This window comes from Pantherophis guttatus, chromosome 4 (assembly GCF_059756535.1).
Source record: "Pantherophis guttatus breed Tessera chromosome 4, ASM5975653v1, whole genome shotgun sequence".
Taxonomy (NCBI): Eukaryota; Metazoa; Chordata; class Lepidosauria; order Squamata; family Colubridae; genus Pantherophis; species Pantherophis guttatus.
Genome location: NC_142066.1, coordinates 26,793,802 through 26,821,533, shown reverse-complemented (window position 1 = coordinate 26,821,533; position 27,732 = coordinate 26,793,802). Strand labels below are relative to the sequence as shown.

Below are 27,732 nucleotides of genomic sequence, written 5' to 3'. Positions count from 1 at the left end.
CAACTCTAATTCTGGAATAAAGCTAGGGAATCCAGGAGCACCGGTTATTCTTGACCATTAGCAATGAGGGGACATATTCCAAACTTTTATCATCTACAAAAGCTGGTTAACTGGGCCAATGTTTTTTAAAATACAAAATAATCATTGTAGGCTGGCTACACCCAAATTTTAATGTAGGATGGAAAATGTATACAAACCTTTGGAATAACATTCCAAATAACTAGCTTAAGTTCAGAATTTTTCACCAAGGAGACTGAAAAAAGGAAATGGTCTGAGACAGCATTGTCCAAAATTTAAAAATTTAATCATTTCTCCTTGTTTTTCCACTGAAAATATTACCAACTTCTTTATGAAGAACGTTGATGATAGTTGTGAATGCTGAATTGTTTACAGTGAAAGGCCAAGGATGAGCAATGTAATTATTAAAAATATTGTTCTGAGATTTAAACATCTAATATAGCTAAATACCTGTATTAGTTAAATAAAAATGAACAGATGATCAATATTAATAATAATAAAAAAGGCTGGGATGGGGGATGCTGTTTCACAGTGCCATTCCAGTTACTGAAGATTTCTGAAATTTGAAGATATTTGCCTAGATAATTAGAAAAGAGCAATGTTAAGCCATTATTCATCACAGATAAAGAATATAGCTACTTTCTGAACTGTTCCATCATTAGGCTGATTATCTCTATGACTGAAACTTCCTTTAGCAATCCAAAAGGATTTGTGCTTGAAATAAAATAAACTAAATAATGAATAAAACTTTACTTTGGGTTTTGCTCAGGGGTGAAATCCTATCAGTTCGGACCAACTGGTAGTGATGATTGGCACTGGTTCGCTGAACCGGTAGCAATCATTCCTGGTGGCCCCACCCAGTCACCCACTCAACAGGCACACCAGGGCCACCTTGCCTGCTGCCTTCATGGGCTATGCTTGGAAGGGGCCGCCACTGCTCTCCCCTCCCTCTCTCCCCACCTGGCTGCAGATGTCCGCCTGCCCTCCTGGAACACCGCCGTTGTTCGCTTTCTTCCTTCTCCCGCCGCGAAACGAAAGCAAACAGCGGTGGGGCTGCTTCGGGAGGGCAGGTGGACGTATTCATTATAGTTGTCAGCTGCAGACGTCTGCCTGCCCTCCTGATGCACCACCGTGGGGAACAAAACCACCCCATTGTGGCATGCCTCCTCCTGCAGCCAAACGCGCCTAGCCGTGCGTGCCTTTTCCTCAAATGGGCTGTGCATGGGGCACTTGGAGAGAGAGAGAGAGAGGGAGGGAGGGAGGGAGGGAGGGAGAGAGAGAGGGAGACAGAGAGCGCAAGAGAGTTCTCCAATATCTGTTTGTGTGTTTGTGTGAGAGGGAGGGAGCAAACATCTGGCAGTGGTGGAGGCGGCTTCTGAGCATCCCTGAGTCAGCCAGCTCCACCTGACCTACTCCCTGAGTCTCGCCGTTCTCCTCGCCCACCCCCCCTCAAGCAGCGACAGGCTCTGCAGGAAAACAGGGCCTCTCATTTTTCCCACAGCGCAGCATACGCTTGCTACCTTTGCTTGCAAGGAGCAATCTTCTCTGCTTCTCTCGGGATACTGGTGTGGGCACCATGCAACGCTTGTCGGGGCTAAGCAGGGAAGCCACTGTCACGCCACTTCTCCTAGCATCCCCGAGCGCAGAGCCAAGGCCGTGCACTTCCTCTCCGGGCTGGCCACTGGCAAAGAGCCACACGGCCAACAGCCACTCAATACCCTGCGTGCAGCATCATGATGGAGCAGCTAGCCCAGCTTGGGCTGGCTGGTTGGAGCAGCGGTGCAGCTGAGGCCCTCGCGCCAACATTCACCGGCAAGTACAACTTTAGTCCAGTGATGAAATCTGAACCGGTTTAATACCGGTTCGCTGGCTGCGCATGCGCACCAAATGTGAGGTGCCGGGACTTCCAGTGGCACCGCAGGCACTGACAGACGCTCCTTTTAGACCGTCAGCCCCGCGATTTCGTTAAAACCGCCAAGATAGCGCAAATCAGCTGATAGTTAACATCATTAGCGCTTCTAAGGCTTCTAAGGCTGTTTAGGATTATTGGACTCTACACCAAAGAAAGAAAGATTTAAAGTGGAAAGACTACAGTTTGGACTTTAAATAAACTATAATACTTACAAAAGATTTAAAAACATTTGGACTTATAGATTTGGTTGCTGTAGGAAGTATAAATTGAAAGCTAAAAATGGCTTCTAAGAAAATAAAATCTGGCTTTAAAAGTGTTGGAGGATCGCCAGCACAACCATCAAAATTACAATCTTTGTCTACTTCAAACCCACAAATATTGACTTTGGAAGTTCTACAGGAATCTTTGCAGGACACTTTGAAGCAACAAACTTCCTTTTTAGAAGGGAAAATTAAGGGAGTGTCTGAAGAAATGGCTGAAATTAAAGAAGTTATACAAACTCGCAATAAAGAAATAAGAGAAGACATAGTAATGGCATTTCAGGGTCTGGCAAAACACATTGAATTGTTGGATGAAAGAGTAGGAGAAATTAATCAGTCCAATTTGAATTTGGAAAATAAAATGGATGAAGTTCAGACCAAGGTGGATAGGGCAGACGATGAAGTGGTGATGTTTACAGTATAGAGCGATGGAATTTGCCCTGAGAGTAAGAGGTTTAAGAGAACACAATCGAGAGAACTTGAGAGAGATCTTTGCAGGGGCTTTTGCAAAGATAACTGGGGAGCAACAAGCAGATCTCTCATTGCAAATTGACAAAATATATCGTGTTAATTCCTGATTTGCCAGACAGAATCAATTGCCAAGAGACATTGTGATTTACTTTACAACGATGAAATTTACAAGCTTTCTATAAAAATAAACTTCAAATTGAAGGACAAGAGGTTTTAGTGCTGAAAGAAATTCCCCCCAAAATGTTGAGAAGCAGAAAGGAGTTTGCTTTCTTGGTGGATGAATTTAGAAATCGACAGATTCAGTTTAGATGGGATGTTCCAACTGGACTGGTGGTGAATTATATGGGAGAAAGGTATCGCCTTAACACAATTTGGAAGGCAAGAGCTTTTTATACTAATGTATTAAAGGCTGGATGCCCACCATCTCAGGAAATGAGGAGAAGAAAAGAAGAGCTAGCAATACAGGGACAGAAGGAAAGTAAACAGCTACAAGCTGCAGGAGAGACCTCGCTTATTGAAGAAGATTTATTGCAATTTTTTGGTACTGATCAACCTTGTAGCGGAAAAAAGAGAAGAACCACAAGAACAAAGGCAGACCTGTGCAGCAGCAAAGCGAAAAGAACAAGATTTAAAGATACAGCAAACTCAAATGAAAGCGCAAGAAGCTACAAAAACAGAAGCAGTGGGGGGCGGGGGGGGGGCAGGCAAGGCCGAAGAGAAAGGTGCAGGAGGATCTTCAGCTGCCCCCCCCCTTTTTTTAAATTTGATTTATATGCCGCCCTTCTCCGGAGACTCAGGGCGGTTACAATGCGTTAAGCAATAGCCTTCATACTTTTGTATATTTATACAAAGTCAACTTATTGCCCCCACAAAATGGGTCCTCAATTTACCCACCTTAGAAAGGATGGAAGGCTGAGTCAACCTTGAGCCTTGGAGAGATTCGAACCAGCAGTAATTGCAGGCAGCTGGGTTAATAACAGGGTGCTTTAGACCACTGTACTACCAAGGCTCTATTAAAGCTTCTTTTAAAGCTTCAAGGTGCCAAGAATGGCAACTAAATTTCTGACTTGGAACGTCAATGGTTTAAATTCACCACAAGAGAAAGAAAATATTTCATTATCTGAAACAGTTTAAAAATGATATAATTTGTCTGCAAGAAACACATATTAGAGTGACAGATCAAAAATATTTGATAAATTCAAAGTTGGGAACACACTTTGTTGCATCTGCCCCAGAGAAGAAAAATGGTATAGTTATATACCTAAGGACAGATTTAACAGCTAAATTAATTGAGGCAGATGCTCAAGGAAGATATATTGCAATTGAACTTTTAATAGAGGGGAAGAAAACACTTTTAATTGGAGTATATGCTCCCAATCAACAGCAAGAAAAATTCTATAAGTTTTTGCAGACCAAAATAATACAATGGGATTATAAATCGTGTATATTAATGGGTGATTGGAATGGAGTACTGGACACTCAAAAGGACAAAAAAGGATTACTTCAAAATATCCAAAAACGTGCAAGACTGCCCAAATCTTTTTTTGACATGATGGATGATATGGAGTTGAGAGATATTTGGCAAGAACGAAACCCAGAAGAAAAGGATTTTACTTTTTTTTCTGACAGACATCAATCCCTTTCCAGGATTGATTTCATATTGATTACTAATGGTTTCTTTTCTAGGGTAAAGAAGACGAAGATATGCCCAAGAATTTTATCTGATTATAGTCCTGTGTGGATGGAATTAGAGCAGGAAAAGGGACCTAGAAGGTCTTGGAGGTTAAATGAAAATTTGTTTAGATATGAGGAAAATGTGAAAGATTGTAAAAAACAAATGAAAGAATTTTTTGTTATGAATATGAACAAAGGTACACCTATGGAAATGGTCTGGGATGCAAGTAAAGCATATATGAGAGGAACCTTAATACATTTGAATAATAAATATAGACGTAGACAAGAAAAAAAACAGGGATTTAGAAGAGGAAATAAAAATGAAAGAGCAGGCACTCATACTGAATCCAACAGATAAGAAAATAAAGGAAACAATAAATTTGTTAGGAGGGCAGTTTAATATGTTGATGGCAGATCAAGTGGCAACTAATTTACAATATGCTAAACATAATACTTTTTGTAATGCAAATAAACCAGGTAGATGGTTAGCTTACTTGTTAAGGAAGAAACAAAAGTTACGTACTACAGAGAAAATAGAATTCAAAGGTAAAGAGGTATATCAACAGAATATGATTAAAAAAGCTTTTTTAGAATTTTATACAAAGTTATATGCTAGTGATACAATTCAAGGTAAAGACATAGACAGATATTTACAGGAGAATATTCCTGTAATTACACCAGAGCAGAGGGAAGGATTGAACCGACCAATAACTTCGGAGGAAATTATTTTAGCAATTAAACAGTTGAAAGGGGGTAAAGCTCCAGGCACAGATTGATTGACAGCTGTTTATTATAAAAATTTGCAGTTAGAAATGATAGAACCGCTTAAGGAACTATTTCAGAAGATCCAAGCTGGAGGAGATGTACCCCCTTCTTGGAGAACAGCTTTTATTTCATTGATTCCAAAGGAGGACCAAGATCATAGTCAGCCTAAGAATTATAGGCCAATATCGCTGTCAAGTTTCGAGGTCGCTTTTAAATACTGATTATAAGATTTTTGCTAAAGTACCAGCAAATAGGTTAATGGTAATTATGCAACAAATGATTCATAATGACCAATCTGGATTTATAAGTGGGAGACAAATGAAAGGTAATGTAAGACAAATTGTAAACTTATTGGAATATATGGAAAGGAACAACCAAGTCCCTGCAGTGCTTATCTTTTTGGATGCGGAGAAGGCATTTGATCGATTGAATTGGCAATTTTTATTGAAAATAATAGAGAAGATGCAGTTTGGAGAATACTTTACACAATCTATTAGGGCAATATATCAGAGAAAAACAGCACAAATAATAATTAATGGTGGTTTAACAGAAACTTTTCAAATTGAAAAAGGAACAAGACAGGGATGCCCTTTATCACCATTATTGTTTATTTTAACTTTGGAACCATTACTGAATAAAATACGAGGGTCAAATAAAATAAAGGGAGTTAAAATTAGACATCATGATTATAGATTAAGAGCATTTGCGGATGACTTGGTTGTTACTTTAACCCAACCAGTACAATCAGTTACAGGCTTACTGGATATAATTACCCAATACGGCCAAATGTCTGGATTTAAAATAAATAAACAAAAAACAAAGATAATAGCTAAAAATATGACGGTAAAGCAAAAAGAAGAACTAGAAAGACTAACAGGATTTGAAATAGTAAAAAAGGTTAAATATTTAGGGGTATAACAGCCTCAAATGTAAAATTATATAAAAATAATTATGAATTGCTATGGCAAAAAATACAGAAAGAAATGGAGAATTGGGGAAAATTACAATTATCTTTGTTGGGAAGAATAGCAGCAATAAAAATGAATGTTTTACCTAGGTTTTTATTTTTGTTTCAAATGATACCAATACTTAAGAAAGATGATAATTTGAGGGAATGGCAGAAGGGTATTAATAAATTTGTTTGGGTAGGGAAAAGACCGAGAATAAAGTTAAAAATAATACAAGATATATGTGAAAGAGGAGGTCTTAAAATGCCTAATTTAAGATTATACTATGAAGCAGCTGTCCTAACAATAATTAGTGACTGGATTAATTCAACAGAAGAAAGAATATTGAATATTGAAGGATATGATTTGTTATATGGATGGCATGCTTACTTATTATATGACAAAAAGGTGGATAAGACCTTTAAAAGCCATATACTAAGGAATGCCTTGTTACGAGTTTGGAAGAAGTACCAATATAAGTTAAATTATAAGATATCTATATGGGCAATACCCAGACATGCGATAGAGAATATAAGTGTAGAACAAAAGCAAGAGGTGATTACCTATAAAGAGCTTCTTAAAATGGAAGGGAGTATATTGCAGTTAAAATCTATAAAGGCATTAAAAGAAGAAAAAATAATTCAAACTTGGTTTAAGTATGGACAGTTGCAAGCTAGATGGAAAGAAGACCAGAGAATTGGTATCGTGCAGGAGGAAAATTTGGTAAAACAAATTAGAGATCAAGGTCAAATGCATATAAAAAGATTATATAATATACTGATAGAAATAGACTCAGAAATGGAATTAGTTAAGGATTGCATGATCAAATGGGCACAAAACATTCAGGAACCAATAATGATGGAAACTTGGGAAAAAATATGGGTTAGAAATGTAAAATTTACGCAAGCACAAAATTTAAGAGAAAATTTTTATAAAATGTTTTACAGATGGCATTTGGATCCTAAAAAGTTGGCTTTTATGTATCCGAATTTGCAATCTAAGTGTTGGAGAAATGATTGTGACAATGCTACTTATTATCATATATGGTGGACTTGTAAAAAAATTAAAGCATTTTATTAATTAATTAATTAATTAATTAATTAAATTTATATACTGCCCTATTCCTGAGGGACTCAGGGCGGTGAACAGTGAACGATAAAAAATACATGTAATATAAACGTTAATTAAAAAAAACCAATTAAAATATACTAAACACTCTGGTCCTAGATAATTCAAGACATCCCAGTTTAAAATAAAATCAAAAGCAATATAAAGGGAAAGTTAGGCCAGGCCGGCCTGCTGAAACAGGAATGTTTTGAGGGCACGGCGGAAAGTGCGCAGATCCGGAATCTTCTGTATCTCTGGGGGGAGCTCGTTCCAGATGGTGGGTGCCCCCACAGAAAAGGCTCTCCCCCTGGGGGCCGCCAGTCGACACTTTGGCTGACGCACCCTGAGAAGCCCCTCTCTATGGGAGCGTACTGGGCGGTGAGAGGATATTGGTGGCAGAAGGCGGTCTCGTAAGTACCCCGGTCCTAAGCCATGGAGCGCTCTAAAGGTGGTAACTAAGACCTTGAAGCGCACCCGGAAGACCACAGGGAGCCAGTGCAGCTCGCGCAGGAGGGGAGCCACATGGGAGCACCATGCTGCTCCCATAACTACCCGCGCGGCCGCATTCTGGACCAGCTGGAGCCTCCGGGTGCTCCTCAAGGGGAGCCCCATGTAGAGAGCATTACAGTAGTCCAGGCGTGAAGTGACGAGGGCATGAGTGACCGTATTTAACGAGTCCCGATCCAGAAAGGGACGCAACTGGCGAATCAGGCGAACCTGATAAAAAGACCTTCCGGCCACAGCCGTCAAGTGTTCTTCTAAAGACAGCCGTGAGTCCAAGAGGACGCCTAAGTTGCGAACCCTCTCCGTGGGGGGCAATGACTCATCCCCAATAGTCAGTGATGGCACCAACTGACTATATCGGGACGTCGGAAACCATAGCCACTCGGTCTTGGATGGGTTGAGCCTGAGTCTGTTCCTCCCCATCCAGATCCAGATTTTGGATTAAAATATGGTGGATTATCCAAAATATTCTTAAAAAGAAGATAGTTTACTCCACAATTGTTTTTGTTGGGTATAATCACAGATTGTACGTTTATAGAGACTAAATTGATTTTAAATTTAATAACTGCAGCTAGATTTTTGGTGGCGCAATACTGGAAGAAGGAAGAATTGCCTACTATTGAAGAATGGACATTAAAAGTGGCAATTTGGCAGAAATGGCAAAAATTTCAGCATACTTGAAAGATCATTCACAAGAAAGATATATATCGGAATGGAGAAGATGGATTGATTACATTCAAAACAAATATTGAACTAAAAAGTATCTAATAGCTTATGAATGAATAGAAAAGTTAAGAGTATGTATATTTAGTTAAGTAAAAGGCGAGTTAAAGTGTTGAGGGGGGATAGGAATCTGTAGTTAGTTAGCTTAGCTTAGCATATGATTGTTAATTGTTTTACCCTGTATTTTGTTCTGGGAAGTCTGGGGTGGGTGGGGGGGAGAAGGAAGAGAGGGGGGAGAAGGGGAAATATTTGAAAAAAAATTTTTTTTTCTTTTTTGTAAAACTTTTCAATAAAAAAAAAAAGTGAGGTGCCGGCGTGTGCAGTGCACACCAAAAGGAGGCTTGGGAAGGTAAGTAGAACTGCGTGCACGGGGAGGGGTGTGATCAGCTGTGGCACACGATCGTCAGAGCCTTTATTTTAAAAGCATTTTTTAACAACTTATTCGGGCAAATAGGTTGTAAAAAAAGTGCTTTTAAAAGGTATAAAAAAAGGCTCTGACGATCGTAAGGCACAACTGTGATTGTCAGAGCCTTTTTTACCTTTTAAAAGCAGGAAGTAATGACACCCAGGTGGGTGGGCGGAGCCTCGTGCCACCATCGCTACCAGTTCTCCAAACCACCTGCCATAATTACTACCAGATCACCTGATCCAATTCGAACCGGGAGCATTTCACCCCTGCTTTAGTCGGGCTATTCAAGCCGCCACTGCAGGGCCAGCCACCTGGCGCAAAACCTCAGTTTTTCTCAGCCTCGGCTGCAGCGCTGATCCAACCAACCAGCCAGCCCAAGCCTAAGATGGGCTGGCTGTCCGTCCCCGCCGGTGGCTGGGCGATGCTGTGTGTGGAGCATTGAGCGACTGTCAGCTGCGTGGCTCTTTGCCAGTGGCCAGCCTGGAGATGAAGTGTACTGCCTTGGCTCTGCAAGGGGGAGTGGTGTGACAGCGGCTTCCCTGCTCAGCCCTGACAAGTGATGCATGGTGTCCGCACACAAGTGTCCCGAGAGAAGCAGAGAAGATCACTGCTTGTAAGCAGACAGGCAGAGATAGCAAGTGTGTGCCGCACTGTGGGAAAAATGAGAGGCCCTGTTATCCCTCAGAGCCTGCCGCTGCTGGGGGCGGGGAGCGAGGAGAACGGCGAGACTCAGGGAGCAGGTCAGGTGGAGTTGGCTGACTCAGGGCTACTCAGAAGCTGCCTCTGGCGTTGCCAGAGGTTTGGGTGCCTAGGCTTCAGATTGCTCCCTACCTCCCTCTATCCCACACACAAAAACAGAGGTTGGAGACCTCTCTTGCTCTCTCTCCCCAAGTGCCCCATGCACAGTCCATTTGAGGAAAGGGCACGGACACTGCAGGAGGAGCACGTTTGGCTGCAGGAGGAGGCCTGGGTGGAAGGCAGCCTTATCTGCAGCATCCCCCTCCCCCCCTTCAATCGGCCTGCAAGGGGGGCACTCTGCCTTTGCAGAAACGGGGCGGGCAGTTTGTACGGAGGATTGGCGGGGGGAATGTGCGGCCCTCCGGGATGGAGAGCGGGGCAAGAGAAGGGTCCGAGGTTCACTTAGGCAGTCAAGCCAGATGGCAGAGGGAAACTCAAAGCGTTGGGGGCTTCAGAAGGGCAGAACGTGCTTCAGAATGTGCTTAACGGTGAGTGATGTCAAGTTGTCCATGCCCACTGGTCACATGACCACCAAGCCATGCCCACAGAACCAGTAGCAAAAGTTTTTAGATTTCACCACTGGTTTTGCTGATTAGACAAATTTGTTGTTATAGAAATGGCTATTAATTATGCAAAAGTAAATATTGAGACTGTAATGTTATTATTCTATTGCACTGAAAAGAGTCAGAAGCTAATGCTTTTTTCTCCTTTATCCTACATTTCTCTCTCCCCCACTTCTCCATTGTTTTCATTTTCATTTGTATATTATATTTTGATGTATGTGTGTAAAGTAAGGACAGATTAAAAAACACCCATTATCCCTTTACCTATTAGAAACAAGCTAGTTTTGTTTCCGATGGAAGTTTTCCAACTGTAGTTTGGATCCAGATGCTTCCAATTTGAGAATAAATCCACCAATTACAGTGGATCAAATTAGTGACGACTAACAGGTTTAATTAATTTCTGCTCTAAGCATGACCAATTCTAGGTACGCAATCTCTCTTTTTGTGCCCTGTTCCTTTTTATTTTGTTTTTATCCCTTATTCCCTTTTTCATGTGAGTTAAAGCTGCTACTTGAATACATGAAAATTCTAAATTTACAGATTTCTGGTTTGCTAAGATGAGCAACAAAGAGGAATTAAATGTCTTCTGTAACTCAGCACATAATGGTTTTAAAATCCATCAAATGCTAAACTGGGAATTGTGCCTTATTAGAAATTGCAAGTTCACCCATTGTAGAATCAAGCCATTAACGCAGCACTCAGAAACTATGTCTTAATTAAAAATATGTTTAATTATTAAGCTAGTCACTACTATATGTGGCAAGGAATTCTATCTAGGAAGTGGAGTAGGAATAAATCACTTAGTCTCACCTCTACTGCTGCTAAGCGAGGCAAACTTTATAGTAGAAAGGAAATACAGGGCAGTCTTTCCAAAACAATTAGCCTTCAAAGTGCTAGATCACTTCTCATTAAAAAGTAAAATTATTATTTTTGTTAGCAAATTATGAAATTAGCATTTTTTCTGGCTTTGCGTAAGAAACTATATACTTCTCTGTAGTTATTTGTTATCACTGTTTACCCTTATTTTTGTTTGTGCTAAGACTTTAATGTTTAACTCATAAATTAGATGCTGGAAAAGTATTGGGATTCTATAGCTGAACAGAATATTCATGTTATATCCTATTTTTTAGGAGGGGGGGATGACAGACGATTACATAAAGGTGAATTTCCAGATGTTGAATGACAACTTCCATCACTCCCTGCCATCAACCACACTACCAGTTGGAATTCTGATCCAATTACATTACATAATGTAATTTTGTAAGTTTAGATAAAACTTTTGTAAGTTTAGATAAAAACTTTCTCTGTACCAAGTAGAAACTTGACTAAATGCATACCTTAATAAAAGCGTCTGCTTGCTTGGCTGTAATACCATGTATTTTCTGAAGATCCTGTACCTATAAAAAGAAAACAAATTGATACAATAAAGTATAGCCCATCATTTAGACTGGGCAAAAAATATTAACTATGATCCTCAGAACTCTCCCTAATACAGATAGTCCTCAACTTATGACCTCAACTGAGCCCAAAATTTCCATCGCCAAGGGAGGCTACTATTAAATGAGTTTTGCTTCATTTTACAACTCATTTTGCCAGAGTTGTTAAGGAAATCACTGCAGTTTTGTTGTGAGTATCATGAAGTTGTTAAGTGAATCCGGCTTCCTCCATTGACTTGGCTTGTTGGAAGCCAGTTGGGAAGTTTACAAATGGTGATAACACGACCCTGCAATTATCAATACATGTCAGTTGCCAAGCACCTGAATTTTGGTCACATGACCATAAGGATGCTGTAACTGTTGCAAGTGTGAAAACCTGTGATAAGTCATTTTTTAAAATGCCATTACAACTTCGAACAGTCACCAAAACAATCAAGTTGTGGTAGAATATTGTCCTTGCTTGTTGCAGTATAAGATCAATAAAAGGATACAAATTACCGTATTTCTCACTCCATAAAATGCACTTTTTTTGTCTCCCAAAAGTGGGTGGAAATGTCTGGGCGTCTTATGGAGCGAATATTGCTGAAGCCCCGCCTACCCGCCACCCTTCAGCCCTTTTCGGCCTCTGCGTGTCCCATTTTTGGCCTCCGAAAACGGGACACGCGGTGGCCGAAAATGGGAGTGCGTCTTATGGTTAGGTGAATCTTATAGTGCGAAAAATATGGTATACTAGAGGTTAATACCTATCACCTATCTTCAGTGCAATATTTCCATGCCCTTCGTGGTCTTCAAAGGCGAAGAGGGAGAAGGAATTGGGGAGGATTACAAAATACCCAGATTTGTAAAGTAAGATTGCAAACATTTTAAACCAACAGTACTGTTATTATTGGGGCATAAAGTACAATACCATGAGGATTTTGAATCTGGATTGTCTAAATTTTGAACAATTTATTGCAGCTAACTACAAATAATAGCCCTGTTGGGCATCCCATATTTAAGCAGATGTCACCTTTATGAGTTCCATGCCCCAAACAAAACTGGCAAACAATGGCTGCAATACACGATTAATGGAATTGGATTGTTATTATTTTTAAAAAGCGTGGAGCTCAGATGATAAAAAGTTGCTTGTCTCGGGTGAGAAATTAGGGAATCAGCAATATATCTGAAATAAATTCTGCCTTCTGTGACCACCAACCTTCTGAAAAGATCCATAATTTTCTCTCCAGCTCACAATGAGCTCTGCTTTCTTCTTGCCAATGAGGTGTAGACCCATAAGATCCTTCACGGAACCCGAGTTCATGAGGGACAGGATTTTAGCCTTGCTATGAGCCAGCTGATCTGGATGGATCTCCACTTCCCACTCAGAGGGAGCCTTGTTTTCAGAGTCGAAGTCTTGAATCTGAAGAACAAACACGGAAAGAAAGTGACCAATGCGGCTGCCTTTTAAAACTAACCCCCACCTCCTATTAATATCGACAAGAATCATGGCAAAGAAATAATTGTCTAAGCTATGAGATCTGCTCAGAGCTTTCTCCCAAAGGATCGATTATCCACTGGTCCCATCAATTTGCCTACATCAGAATACACTATGGAATCAAACGCAGGACCTCAAAATCGAGAATCCTAATGAAATAATTGTTGATTCAGTCTGTGCTGGAGTAATTCCCTCCAGAAAATAATGGGAAATTTTGGGAAACACCTGACAAAAGGACTCCCATAGACAAAAGGATGCATTTATACATTTCAGGAAAGGAGAAAAGATAGTCAAGGTGTATAGGTAAATTATGCTTACCTATTACCTATGCAGGGTAATAGATGATGTAAGCCTAAATATTCATAATTGGCAAACCTCAATTTACCTCCTACCCATCCACTGTTAACTATCCTCAAGAATTATTAACTTAATAAAAAGAAACATATCAGTTACATTCATGAAGCAGTTGTGATAAAGCATACTGCAAAAAAGATTTCAAGTTTTCCCCAACTAGGACACATTCAAAGTTTCTATCTTGCTAACATGCTCCTACTCCTCCCAAACTGTCCTTTCCTCATAACTGTTAGGTATCTGTTGACCGTCAATGGTTGGAGTTACTGACCAACCCTTAATTCTTCTGCCTGGTGGTACAATGTACACATTGAAGCTATGACAAGCCCCAGAAGCACTACCAAGTTTGAGAAATCTGTAGACTAAGCTGTTTCTCAGGGCTGCTTGCCCATTGCCCTAATCATCTTTGTTGCTCTTCTCTGCACTCCTTCTAGAGTCCTCACATCTTTTTTACATTGTGGGGTCAAAAACTGGGTGCAGTATTCCAAGTATGAGCTTACCAAGGCATTAAAAAGTGGTATTAACACTTCCTGTTATCTTGATTCTATCCCTCTGTTAATGCAGCCTAGAAGTGTATTGGATATTTTTGGCAGCTGCAGCACTACCAGCTCATATTTAAGTGATTGTCCACTAGGACTTCAAGATTCCTCCCACAGTTACTACTATTGAGCCAGGGACCACCTATACTATACCTGTACATATGTTTTATCTTGCCTAAATGTAGAACCTTATTTTTTTTCACCATTGAATTTCATTTTGTTAGATAGTGCCCAATGCTGAAGTCTGTCAAGATCCTTCTGTATCTTAAGTCTTTCTTCTGGAGTGTTGGCTATTCCTGCCAGCTTGGTGTCACCTGCAAATTTGATGAGTTCTTCATCTATGGAGAACGTTGGCTTCCAATTCACAGGTTGAAATGGCTCCTTCCCAGGAGATACCTCTGTTCTGGTATGTTTATAAGTTATCTTAAAAAGTGTGATACATATAGTCAATTGGCTGGAGAAAAATTCTGCTACTCTTCCTGTTCTTCACCAAAATGAAGCCAAAACCTATTTACCCACCTTTTTCTTTCGGCCTCTGGTCTTCTGTTTCTTAATAACACTCTCCTCTTCTTCCTGACTCTTGACAGGTGTCTGCACTGGAGAGGAAAAGAAAGCAAATTGGGACTTTGCAACACAGGAGAAAAAGGAAGGCCTGACTTCAAAAAACTTCCCAACCTTCTCACCTTGTTGGAGGGGCAATACTGTGGCCTGTTTTCGGGGTTTTGCAGCTCGGGGGAAAAGTGCACCTTTCTTCTCCAGAGTATGGGCTTCCATTTCTATCTGCTTTTCTTGAACTCTCTGGAAGAAGCAGGGGCAAAATAAGTGCTAATTTAAGGCATAGGTGAGGAAAAAGAAAAAAAATCATGATGTCTTTGTGGAAAAGACTAATATTGGACTAATAGTTCAACCATGATCTTATATAGCAGTGAATCTTCACCTTTATTGTTATGAACCTCTATGCCTTCAACACACTACTAGCATAGAATTTATTTAACAGTATCTGCCATATCTCCTTGGGGTTACCTGCTCTATTTAAATACCTCCCTTTCTAATTTCTCTTTTTACCATTCCATTAAAATGAAATTGGGCCCATGCATCTCTGGTTCATTGGCCTCCATTTTGCCGTTCCTCCACATCTCCACTCTATCAACCTTTTGCTTCTAAGTGCTTCTCTCCTTTATTGCTTATTGTGAACATGAATAGTACCATGTGGTTATTTTTTCTGAATGTATGAACTGGACAGGATCAACCCAGCAGAAATCAGAATATTATTCAGTGTTAATTTTTTTACCGCTTTGAAGTCCAACATCTGCCATTCCCACAACACTGAATAATTTGGGAAGGAATTCTGGGTCTCATAAGCTTCCAAGAAAGAAGAACTTCCATCATAATGGGACTGACAGACACTGCAATAACTTGTTCAGGATCAGAACAGAGCAAATATTTATATAATTCTACTCTTTAAGTAGTAGCTCACTGGTCAAGGCTAATGGGAGATTCAATCCTATCTAGAGGCATCATTGATTTAAGGCTAGCAAGATATAGATGACAGGATGGGTGAGGAAGACACCATAATATATTCTCCTAGGCTCTTGGGATCGATACATTTACATTCTATCTTTCTCAGAGGAAAGTCTTTGTAGCTAACTTCCTTTGTAGCTGGAAAAAAGAAGTGAGGATGAAAAAAAGAGAGAAAAGAACAATTATCAGACAAAATGCTTAGGGTTTCATATATTTCCATCAGATGAATCCATTTGTGATTCGCATACAGGCTTTGAAGACAATACACATTTCTTTTAAAAAGCTTCAACTTAGCAGAAAGATTCCTATCTGTATAAAACAGGAAAGAAGTGCCTCAGTTTAAAGGCTATGTTAAACTCTGCTCAATTTTCAGCATGGATGAATTTTATTTTTAAAAATAGATAAAAGCCCAGCATTCTTCTAAAAATCTGACTGGTTAATGAGGGCCAGTTTTTTAATCAACCAAAACACTTTTTAACCAATTAATCAGAGCATCCAACTACATATTGCATACCTATTACGATGGTACCTTGATACTCATCATAAATTGGTTCCAGGAAGCGCAATGAATACCAAAAACTATGAGTACCAGATTTTTCCCATAAGAAATAATGTAGTGAGTCACAGGGCAACGGACACTGACAAGTTCTAGCTTGTGCACTGAATACCAAATTCGATGAATTTCAAAGCAGTTGAGTATCAAGGCACCATTTTACTTATTCACATCAAAACAGAGCAACAGAAACACAAAAGACAGACCTTCAGCTCACGGCGTGTCTCATCCAGGAGTTTCAGAACATTCAGGCGTTCCCTGCGTGGTGTGTTAAGGAGAGGTAATGCATGGCTCCCAGCCTTTTCTTTCTCTAGGGCCTCTAAACGTAGCAGTCGTTCAGCCAAAGTGGGGTCAAGATTCTCAAGAGGCAGCAAACAACTGGTACAAAAAAAGACCAGCTTTGTGTCAGATTCTGTCTCACTCTTTCAACATTCCAGCCAGAGCAACAATCCCTTGATTCAGCATTTGGGAGGTGGCTTGGCTCTGTGGCATGAAAGAACTGGACTGCACCAAAATCTACCAAATACCTGGTGACTCACCTGAGTGGCTTCTCTTCAGATGGCCCTGGCTGTTCTTCTTGTAGGCAAGGTCTCTTGGCCTCAGGGCCCGCATCATTGAAGCCCAGACAAGGCCTCTTGCCATCTGTGGAAGAAGAGGATTAGCTGTCTTTGTCCAACAGTTACGGTTTATGGGTAATTTTCAATTTACAACCATTCATTTAATGGGTGTTCAAAGTTACAATGGTACCAAAAAAGTGACTTATGACTGTTGCAGTGTCTTCCCTGGTCCTGTGATCAAAATTTGGACACTTGGCAGTATGAGATCGCCTTTTGCGATACTTCTGTCAAGCAAAGTCAAAGGGGAAACCAGATTAATTTAACATCCATTACTAACTTAAGAATTGCAGTGATTCACTTAACAACTGTGGCAGGAAAGGTTGTAAAATGGGACAAAAACTCACTTAAGAACTCTTTTGCTTAGCAACAGAAAATTTTGGGCTCAACTCACCTCAAATTTTGAGGTCATTAACGGTATTCAATCAGTTCAGTTCCTGCCGTCGCATGATAGGCTGATCCATAAAACTAATCACCTAGGTTGCTTTGTACAATTCTGTAGGCTAAAACTGGCTTTTTTATGACTCAGTGCATTGTCAAAAGATAGCCATTTGTTTATCTGATATAAAAATAAAATTCTCAAAACCTGTCTCTTCCCTATTGTCCAACTCCATTGGCCGCTTTTAGGAAAAGGAACCTTATATCTTACATTATGATTTTGCCTTTTATGTTGTATATTATTCAAAATCATTCCATCATGTGTCAAAATAAAAAAGAGCATTAAAATAGGCTAACAAACTGAATTTGTAAAAGACAACATTCTTTTTTTTTATTATTTGTTGCTTGGAAACTAAAAGATCAGGTAAGATGGAAAAAATTGCCAGGAAAGTATTCTCAGCTGTAGTCTCCAATATAAGTCTATTGTCCCACAAGCACCTTGGCATATAGTCATGCTGGTCACATGATCACAGAAGCATCTTCAGACAATGCAGGCTCCCTCGGCTAAGAAACAAGAGATAGGCACCTACCCCTTAGGGTCAGACAAGACTGGGCTGGGGAAACCTTTACCTTTACTGTCCCACAAGCTGTAGTAGCAGAAGCAGAACCCAGCTAAGGATCTAGTCAAGATATAACCCTATAAAGTCTCATTAATCTCATGAATTAATAACATTAATAATAATTAATTATTAATAATTAACGTTATTGCCAGAAAAGCAGATTACAGAGTCTTAGAATCTGGATAAGTACACTCTAGCCCAGAAGTGTCCAACTGTGGCACCTTTAAGACTTGTGGATGACAACTCCCATGCTGGCTGGGGAATTTTAAAAGATGCCAGAGTTGGACACCCCAGCACTAGCTCTTATTTATTTGCAAATAGATTAAAGCAGTAGTAAAGGGGAATTTTTGTAGCTCAGGGTTGGCATGAGGGGTCCTTGGTGCTCTCTGGGCTTGCTTGTTTTCTTATAGACGTTTCATTACCCAAACTAGGTAACATCATCGGTGCTAGTAAAGAGCGCAGTTTGCTGTCAGTTTATATTCTACTGGCTTACCGGTCAGTTTTGGTGGGGGTGATCTTAGAAATTCTTTGGATGGGCTGTTTACTGTTGGGTCTTTGATAGTTTCTTGATTGGAGTCCTGATTGGGGTATAACCAAAGAATCTCTAAGACCACCCCCACCAACACTGACTGGCAAGTGAGTAGAATATAAACTGATAGCAAACAGTGCTACTTTCTAGCACTGATAATGTTACCTAGTTTGGGTAGTGAAACATCTGCAAGAAAACAAGCAAGCTCAGAAGGCAACAAATGCCCCTCAGATTAAAGCAGGGTCATCTGAGCCCCCTCTTTTTCAGAGTCCTTAACAAACAATTAACTCTTGTTATCTGGAAAGATTTGTTTGACTGCAGTGGATAACACATACTGTATTTTTCGGACTATAAGATGGACCTGACTATAAGACGCACCTAAATTTAGAAGAGAAAAACAAAACAAAACAAAAAAAGTTTTTGGCCTCCCTTTTTTCGGCCCTTTTCCAGTCTTTTTTTCAGCCCATTTTGGGGGCCTTTTTTGGCCCATTTTCAAGGCGTTTTTCAGCCCCTTTTGGGGGATTTTGGGGGGCTATTTTTGAGACTTTTTTCGGCCCATTTTTTCCAAAAACAATGGGCCAAAAAAAGCCTCAAAAACAGGCCAAAAAAAAAGCCCCCAAAACAGGCTGAAAAGTGCTGAAAAAAGGCCCCAAAAAGAGGGAGTGCAGAGGCCAAAAAATGGCTGGCAGGGGGGCGGGGCTTCAGAAATATTCGGTCTATAAGACACACAGATATTTTTGCCCCCTTTTGGGAGACAAAAAAGTGTGTTTTATAGTCCGTAAAATATGATAAGTGAATTTGGAATATAGGCCTTCATCTGCCATGTTTTGGAAGATCCTTTCTTTCCATGATTTAGAAAATTTCTAAGGATACTTCTCTGTCACAGAAGGAAAATGAGGCAATATTTTACTTGATGCCTGAAACCCACTATAATTTGATAGGTTGGCCCCCTAATTCCCCACCAACTCTCTATACGGAAAATCCCAGTCTTTACTCAGGAAGAAGCAAGTGGAACTCCGGTTTTCTGGCCTCTCTATAGCTAGCAAAGTGCAATACTTGGTAGGGTGACTTCCTTGTCAGAATGTTCAGAAAAAGATCCACATTTATTATGTAGATTAAGGTTAAGGAGCTACTTGAGAAATGAAGATAAAAGGACAAAAAATTTCATGGATCCCAGAGTTTTTAACTTACATTCCACCTGTCAGATAGGAACCTACACAATACAAATTAAGACATAAGAATAATGCACATTATTATTTCAAAGAGAAATCTTTGAAATAATTTTCAGATCTCAAGGAACCTGCAAATATCCTTCTAACCCACACAGGTCCATGTTTTACATTTACAACAGGAAATCAGCAGGCCAGCAGCCGAATGCAGTGTGTAAGTTTTCCCTCACTATAATTGCTAGCATTATGTTGTGTACAGAAGTTGAAAAAAGAATATATATTTTTTTCAGTTACAATCTCCGGCAGAACTCCTAGTGACCTCTCAATTCCGACTGAGAAATGTTTCTCTGGAGCATTAATGCTAAGGCTGAAGAAAGGTCTCCCTTCCCCAAAATGGAAGGTAAAATAAAGTCAGCCCTCCTCCCTTTTCATGAACTCACCTGAGATAGATCTTCCTGCTTCTGGCTGGTTGTTCAGAGTTTCAGTTTCCCCAGATTTTGTTGGTTTTCTATTACCTATATAAGGTTTAAATTTGATTAACTTTTTTTGCCCCTGAACCTTTTGAAACATTTTCTTTTTTACTACATCCATTAAAAGCTTGTGTAAACTCAACTGTTTCGCAACTTGGAGATATGTGGACTTCAGCTCCCAGAATTCCCCAGCCAGCATGGCTGGTCTAGACCTTGGGAAAATGTTCTAGAATGTAGGTGCCATGATGAAAAAGTACACTACACTGCCACCATTTGCCTAGCCTTTCTGGGTAGAGCAATTAACACCAATATTTTCTCATTTAATTTACTCATGGAAGGTTCAAGTACTGAAGGTTATAAAGCAGATTTTTGTTGCTTGGTACCTTCCAAGGTGTAAAACTTCCAGAATTCTCAAAGCTTTCCCCCAAAGCCCAGTCCTCATAATTCCTGACTTACCAGTTTGTGGCAGGGTTTTTTGGGTGAAGGGTTTATTCACAACTTGTTTGGACTTTGCAGCAAAGTTGAGGCTTGTGAGAGTGTCAAAATAATACTTCTTTTCTGGAGCGATGTTTGCAATAATCAAGCTGTGGGCACTGCCTCCCAGAGAGTCCTAAAGGAAAGGGAGATTCCAGGGAAAAGATCAGTCCCTGATGCCAACTCCTTCCCATCACAGGAAAATAAAAATGAACCCCAATTACCTGCAGCAGACGGGTCAGCTTGCTGTCTCTATAGGGAACTCGAGGCAAACCTTGATTAAGGGCATCAACCACCTTGCTGAGCACAAAGAGGGAGCTGTTGATGGCTCCACTCTCTTTCAAGCGTAGGCCTTTGTTGCCCGTTCGCCGATTGTCCTCGGAGCCTGCTAAGTCGATGAGGCACAGCTTCGCAGTCTGGTGAGAATATGTGGGCCAGTCCCGGATCCGGTTCACCAGAACCAGCAATACAGTATGACTGCGGCTGGAGCGCTGGTTCAGCTGAGTTGATGCCACCGTTCGCTTTCTGCTTGCGGGCAGAAAATGGCTTTCAAAGTCTGCAAAGTTAATGATCTCTTTCTGGGTCAAGTCTGGCACCAGGATGTTGTAGTTACGATCCTCTCTGATCGGCAGGTCTCGGAGGGAGGGTTGAAGAAGGTCCAAAACCTGAGGAATGGAGGAAAAATGGATGGTGGATGTGGAATTTCACATGCACCCCTCCTCAACTGCTTGTTTATCTTTCCCCCAGATAAGTTGATGCATCCCAGCAAGAACATTTTTCCCCAGGTAAATAACCTGGGCACTGATTTTTTAAATTGTTAAAAAAAACCTTTTTTCAAATCTCAAGTTTCTCAAATGCCAGGTTGCTGAATCAATTCTACATTGGTTTCTCGTTTTTCTCTTAAGACACTCATTTCAGTCCTCGGTCAAATGAGTCTTTTTCCTGCCTATTATACTTCAGGTATAAGAGGCTTTTTTCTCCTTAATACTCTCTGTTAGATTTCTGTTGTTGCCATGAGAACTGTCATCCTTCAGCACTAGCCATTAGAGCTGGGCTGATGATAGCTGGAACCCAGCAAAATCTTGAGAACTACAAATTCCCACATCTCTCCAGTCTTTTCTTCACATGCGTCAGACGTAGGAAATCAAGAGAGAATTCAAAAGCACTATGAGTTTATTTCCTGCTACCTATTCAGAGGAATCTGATCTAGTAATGGTCAAGACAAATAGGCACCAGATAAGTCAACAGATTTAAGGGGGAGCTAGTCTTAGAACTCTTATGGAACATAGTAATTCTAAACCGATGATGCGTTTGAAGCCGCCCTCAGACTCAGCCAACCTGGTCATCTCCTACACGTCTTATTTTTCTTATCCTTTCATCTCTTTCATTCTCTGTAGCCATTAGCTTTCTTTTGCCTTCCTCTAGTCCAGGGGTGTTAAACTCGCTTTGTCACAGCAGCGTCACGATGTATCGGGACTTTTTTCCCCCTTTGCTAAACCGGGCGTGACCAGTGTGTGACGCATCCAGCTCATGGGCCGGGAGTTTGACAGCCCTGCTCTAGTCCTTAAGCTTGTGTTTTTTTTCCTTTCTCCTTTGCAAGTGCTCCCTTGCCATCTGCTCCTTCCAAATAGTCATGCCTCAATTCTTCATCAATCTTTGGAACTGAAATAATTCCAGCCAAGGACAATATAGAATATCAGGGGGCATCAAAACATAGAGACATCTCTGAGGGAGCCATGAAACAGTGAGGTGATAAGGAATAAATGTTGCATCACCAGTCAGCTAGGCTAGGGTAGGCCCCATAGTCCTTTATGGTGTACTTCTGTGTTGGTGGTCAACCTCAGCAACTTTAAGCTGTGTGGACTTCAACTCCCAGAATTCCCCATCCAGCCATACTAACTGGGGAATTCTGGGAATGGAAGTCCACACACAGCTTAAAGTTGCTAAGATTGAGCAATATGGCCTATTTTAAGATCTTGGCTTAACTTCAAAATCTTCCTTCAAAAGGTCAAACTGAGATTTCCAATAAAAAGTATCTACAGTATTAGGTTCTTATGGTTCTCTGAGCTTGACTGTTTTCCTGCAGACATTTTTTTATGAGAATAACTAGCATCATCAATATATTGAGGAAGATGGGCAGTTTCTAAACGTGATAAATATCATTCAACTCTGAGGTACACATATACTCTTCCATGAGAGATATCCATCCCTAGGGGTGCAGTGGTTCAGTAGCTTAAAGATGCTGGATTTGACAGTCACAAAAGTTCAGCTCTTTGTACTCAGTTTTAGCCCTAGCACCACATGAAGGAATGTGCTGTCACTCGCCTCAGCTTCAGCCAACTTAGCAGTTCGAAAGCATACAAAATGCAAGTAGATAAATAAGTACCAGTCTGGTGGGAAGCTAATAGCACTTTGTGTGGTAGAAATAAACCAACTTGCGCTGGTCTTGCCCAAATGCAAGGCGAAATCAGTGGACGATAAAGGTCCAGATGACACCAACATTAGCCATTGTGTGTGTTAACTAGTTTGCTCCCTGCGGTGCACCCTGGATAGTGTGTGATGTGAACTAAACAATCTAGTAATTTTAGGCAGCCAAATTACTCTGTAATAACATTGTAGACTCCCTGGCTCTCAATGTACAAGCACCAATACGATAAATAAATAAATAAATATCTATTCATAAGTTTACTTCTTGGGGGAGAGAGGGATAGGCAAAGTTATCAGAAAAGAATGGAGGAATATCAGAAATTATGTCTGAATGCCTAACTCCACTCTGTCTGTGCTCTGACTCCCCGGTCCCTTGCTTCAGTTCCCACTTGTTCAAATAACCTTGAATGAAAGTAGAAAAAAGATTGTCCAGCGCTTCCTACACCAATTAGTAAACAAGAGGTAGTGTGTTTATATTCAACACATTTTTCCATTAAAAGGAGTGATAAATCCTTTAAATATAAACACATCGCATCCATCAACAGAATCACTTGCTGATTCACTCAATTGGCCATGCTCTCTCCATCGGATCTGGCTTTTTATTCCCATGTTTTAAATTCCTCTCTTCCCAGAAAAATCCTGTCATTCTGCGCCATTATACTTACTGGGCTTAATTTCCCCTTTGTACGATTCTGTAAATCACATATTTTTACCTTTTCTTGATAGATTTCCAGATAGGACATAGAGATAGAGTATTTGCATTTATCTTCTGAAGCATCCCTTGTCATCTGCAAGACATCTCGAACAGCTCGAGGGATCACTCCTGGATGATCTGGACTGCCCAGCATGGTGTGTGTCTTGCCTGATTTGCAGGAGACAAGATGAGAACAGTATAGCATCATCATCTCCTTTTAGCCCAGTTCTTTCCCCCAGATGAGCCCAACTGGGTTCATTTGATTTCTTTGTAGCACTGCCTTATATTCACCTGCTCCAGTTGGTCCATAAGCCAGTATGCTAGCATTCTGCCCCTTCAGCAGATGATGTAAGACAGGCTGAACTGACCCCATGTAGACATCATGTTGGGTGGCTGCCTCACCATAAAATGCATCAAACCTGGTGAAGAACGTGTGAATGTGAAAGGAAAGTAGGACAGAGGTTTACTGGCTTCTCTGAATTTTTTCTTTAGCGATCTTGAAAAATAGAACAACAAATCCAAAAGTTTGTTTTAATGCAAAAGTATATAACCTGTTTACAATTCCCATACTCCTCTGCAATTAGATATGCTTGCTGAAGTTTAGTGAAAGCTACCAAATTACTTGCCTTCATATACCCACTGATATAATTAAAAAAATATTTCTCCCATGTATCTATTCTTATGGCTCTTGGGCTCCTTTCCTCTGCAGTTTTGAACCACAAAATATTGTTGACATTTTATTATTTATTCCCTGCCTTTATTATTATTATTTAATAACTCGAGGCAGTGAGCATACTCCTTGAGTATGGATACCTTCTTCCTTCTATTTTCCCCACATCAATCCTGGGAGATGGGTTGAGCTGAGAGAATGGCCCAAAGTCACCCAACCGGATTTCATTTCTAAGGCAGAACTAGAACTCTGTGTCTCCTGGTATCTTAACCACAAATCAAACTAACTTCTGTTCATATAATGCATCCCAGCAGTTCATTCCCATAATACGTGCATGTAAAGAGGCTAATCATAAAAAGTAGCATGACCCAGAAGAAAAAGCATCTGTCATTGCTCATGTAGCAGAGTTCAACCCTGTGGAAAATTAGGCGCACTAAGTGTCATTCAAATGTATGTATGTATGTATGTATGTATGTATGTATGTATGTATGTATGTATGTATATATGTATATATTTATTTATTTAATTAATTTTTATACCGCCCTTCTCCTGAAGGACTCAGGGCGGTGAACAATCAAAATAACATACATATAAAATGTGAAATAAAGCAATTTAAAATAATTAAACCAATTTGGATAAAAAACTCATCAGTTAAGAATCTTCAGCATAATATTTAGAACAATTAGAAGAAATTTATGCTAGCACGGCTTGGTGAAACAGAAAGGTCTTAAGTGCACGACAGAAAGTACGGAGATCTGGGATCATTCCTATCCCTGGGGGTATCCTGTTCCAAAGGGTAGGTGCCCCCACAGAAAAGGCTCTCCCCCTGGGAACCACCAGTCGACATTGCTTTAGTGATGGCACCCTGAGAGGCCCACTATGTGGGACTGTATTGGTTGGTGGGAGGTTATCGGTTGCAGAAGGTGGTCTCGTAGGTACCCAGGTCCTAAGCCATGGAGCACTTTAAAGGTAAGAACCAACACCTTGAAGCGCACTCGGAAGACCACCGGGAGCCAATGCAGCTCGCGTAGGAGGTGTTACATGTGAGCGCCATGTCGCTCCCAATATCACCGGCGCAGCTGCATTCTGGACCAGTTGGAGCCTCCGTGTGCACCACAAGGGGAGCCCCATGTAGAGAGCATTACAGTAGTCCAGACGGGAAGTGACGAGGGCATGGGTGACTGTGCATAAGGAGTCCCGATCTAGAAAGGGTCGCAACTGGCGAATCAGGCGAACCTGATAGAAAGCTCCCCTGGCCACAGCCGTCATATGCTCTTCTAAAGACAGCCACGTGTCCAGGAGGACACCCAAGTTGCGAGCCCTCTCCGTGGGGGCCAATGACTCACCCCCAATAGTATTGAATCCCCTATCCAACTTACTTGTATTTCATAGTCTCCAACTCATTTCTCCAGTTGAGAATTTCCAAGGAGTGGGAGTCCACACCTCGTACACATGGAGCTTCCTGACCTAGTCCAGTCCCCACAGCTGGACGTAGTCGTACACAAACCTGTACTTGCTCAGAGACATTATCAGAGTGGTGGAAGTCAGCCCGGCTTAATCGCTGATGAGTTGCCATGAATACCTGTGGGGGGGAAAAATACAGGATTGAACAAATGTATTAGCCAATGTATATACTACGATATCCAACAGAAGACCAACAAAAGGCAATGGCATCCTATTTTTTTTAAGTGTTACACATGTTCTCCTAGGTTTGGCTTATGGTCACTCACTCACTCACAGCTCTGGAAAACTGCCACACGCAAATCAACTTCAACTCAACACTGTGGCACAACTAGTTCTTTAGAACAGTGGCCCCCAGCTTTTGGGCACCAAGGATCAGATTTCCGTGGAGAGGTTTTTCCATGGACCAGAGAGGGGCATGGTTTTGCATGTTGCCTGGATCCCATGGATGGGGCTTCGCTTGTTTGTGCGGCCCAGTTTCTGGCATGCCATGGCCCAGTGCCAGTTCACAGACTAGGGAATGGGGAACCCCTGCTTTAGAATACATGGAAACCCAATAACAGCAAACTTTACTGGTTGCAATATATGTCTATTTGCTCTTTCATACATGCGCACACACTCACTCACTCATCCTTACCCACATCCCCAACAAGGCTGGCAGGCATTAGCCAAAGGGACAGAAGCTGCCAATTCTGAGTCCAAAGACAACTCAAAGGGTTGGCAGGACCCCTTTTATCCCCCACAGTCCTTGCTTTGCTCTGGGTAGCTGTTGTTGGAACTTGGGAGAGGGGTTTCCCATGTGCTCAGACTGAATTTCTTTTGTTTGATTCAGGTGACATTTTTTCCCTTTGTTTCCATAACAACTTTGTTCCTTCTTAATTACTTTCTCAGAGAGAGCTTTTCCTAACTTTTGTCCTCCCTGCTTCCTTACCCTCATTGGGAATGGCAGCTTCAGCCTACTTTACAAAAGTCTAAGTAGATTTTAAAGCGTAAACTTGACTTCTGAAAGCAACTAAAGCTATTCTTATTCATCTTGACATTTATTAGATATCAAAACCAGACTGCTTTTTCACTTCTCTGTTGTTTCTTTAGGGGGGAAAAATAGTGTTTAACATGTTTTTTTGTGATCATTTTAAGGAATCCCTCCCCCCAACTATCTTTAAAGTAAGAATCACAAGAAATAAAATTCCGTTGTTCATAGGTATTAACCCTTTCATAATTTAACATCAATACTGTGGTGTTTTATTACAGTTTGATCGAAAAAAACACGGTTTTTTTTTAAATCATTGGAATTGTTCCTGAACTTAACCACTATACATTTCCATAGAAGCATACTATGGTATGGGAAGGGGTATTATAAGCAATCAAGGAAAATGAAACATGCATTTAGAAAAAAAAAATCGACGGGCGATCCATCTTGCATCAAGCTGTTTGAATTAAATGAAATTTAAGGAACTGGACTTCATTTTGGAGGCAAAAACCCCTCTGATGTCGGATCGAAGCCCTATTTTGCAAGGAGGCTTTTGATGGAACTTGGATTTCTTTCTAAGCATCTAAAATGGGATTTACTTCCAAATGCCAGTTTCAAAAAAATTAAGTGTCCCAGCCACACATTTGCACTCACCTTTACCAAGCCCAAACCACTTCGCCCTGTGCACAACTCGAATCCCTATCTCCGTTTGTATTTGGCGCTAAGCCCGCCTCGTAACGGGAAGCAGACCAATGGGAGAAAAGAAAGGAAACTTGCGTTTGCCTCCTGCGCATGCGGATCGCTCTCTCAAGTGCGGCGACCTCTAGAGACGTGAGAAGGGCTTAGAAAAACAGACGGGAAAGGTGCGCATGCGCATTGGAACAAAAGGCCGTTTGAAGAAGATACGCATGCGCAGCAAAATGATAAATTCGGAACGGAAATGCTACGTAGGGCGTAAACGCATTCTTAATAAACACCTATTTGACATTGAACTAATTTTCCACAGATTCCTATTTTTTTTTTTGTATTGCGATTAGAAACCTTAAAGAAACCAATCTCTCCTCTATTGGAACATGAGTTTTGCCACACCAATCTTCAAGAGGTCCTTCTTGCACTTTTCCTTATAAATACATTTTTAAATGTCCAGGCTTTATTTGTTTTTGTTCACTCGTAATAGTTTTTAATCTCTAATTTTGTGTGAAAACAGGACAATAAATAACACTCATTTATTCAATTTTTTTTTTTTTAAAATGGTTGTCAGGGAGACCGGACATAATCCGTTTTTTTAAAA

At 40.7% G+C, this 27,732-nt stretch overlaps 1 protein-coding gene across 1 annotated transcript; it reads right to left on the bottom strand.

Annotated features, from left to right (window-relative positions):
- Window positions 1-282: 282 nt before the first annotated feature.
- Window positions 283-27,692, bottom strand: KIF22 (kinesin family member 22). Its single transcript, XM_034419680.3, has 14 exons — window positions 27,096-27,692; window positions 25,390-25,592; window positions 23,632-23,759; window positions 23,360-23,508; window positions 20,444-20,884; window positions 20,202-20,355; window positions 19,716-19,790; window positions 16,505-16,607; window positions 16,172-16,343; window positions 14,575-14,689; window positions 14,411-14,487; window positions 12,723-12,926; window positions 11,429-11,488; window positions 283-595 (listed from the first exon to the last, which is right to left on the bottom strand). The coding sequence occupies exons 2-14, from the start codon at window positions 25,584-25,586 to the stop codon at window positions 545-547; spliced, it is 1,926 nt and encodes a 641-aa protein (XP_034275571.2). The 5' UTR covers window positions 25,587-25,592; window positions 27,096-27,692; the 3' UTR covers window positions 283-544.
- Window positions 27,693-27,732: the final 40 nt, after the last annotated feature.

Bases quoted from the DNA above. Each gene is read 5' to 3' on its own strand.
- KIF22 (XM_034419680.3), bottom strand. From the start codon at position 25,586: ATGGCAACTCATCAGCGATTAAGCCGGGCTGACTTCCACCACTCTGAT. The intron at 16,608-19,715 runs GTGAGTTCATGA...CTTCTTCCACAG, and splicing joins AGCAGGAAGATCTATCTCAG to ATGGCAAGAGGCCTTGTCTG. The intron at 16,344-16,504 runs GTGAGTCACCAG...TTTTTGTACCAG, and splicing joins TCTGAAGAGAAGCCACTCAG to TTGTTTGCTGCCTCTTGAGA.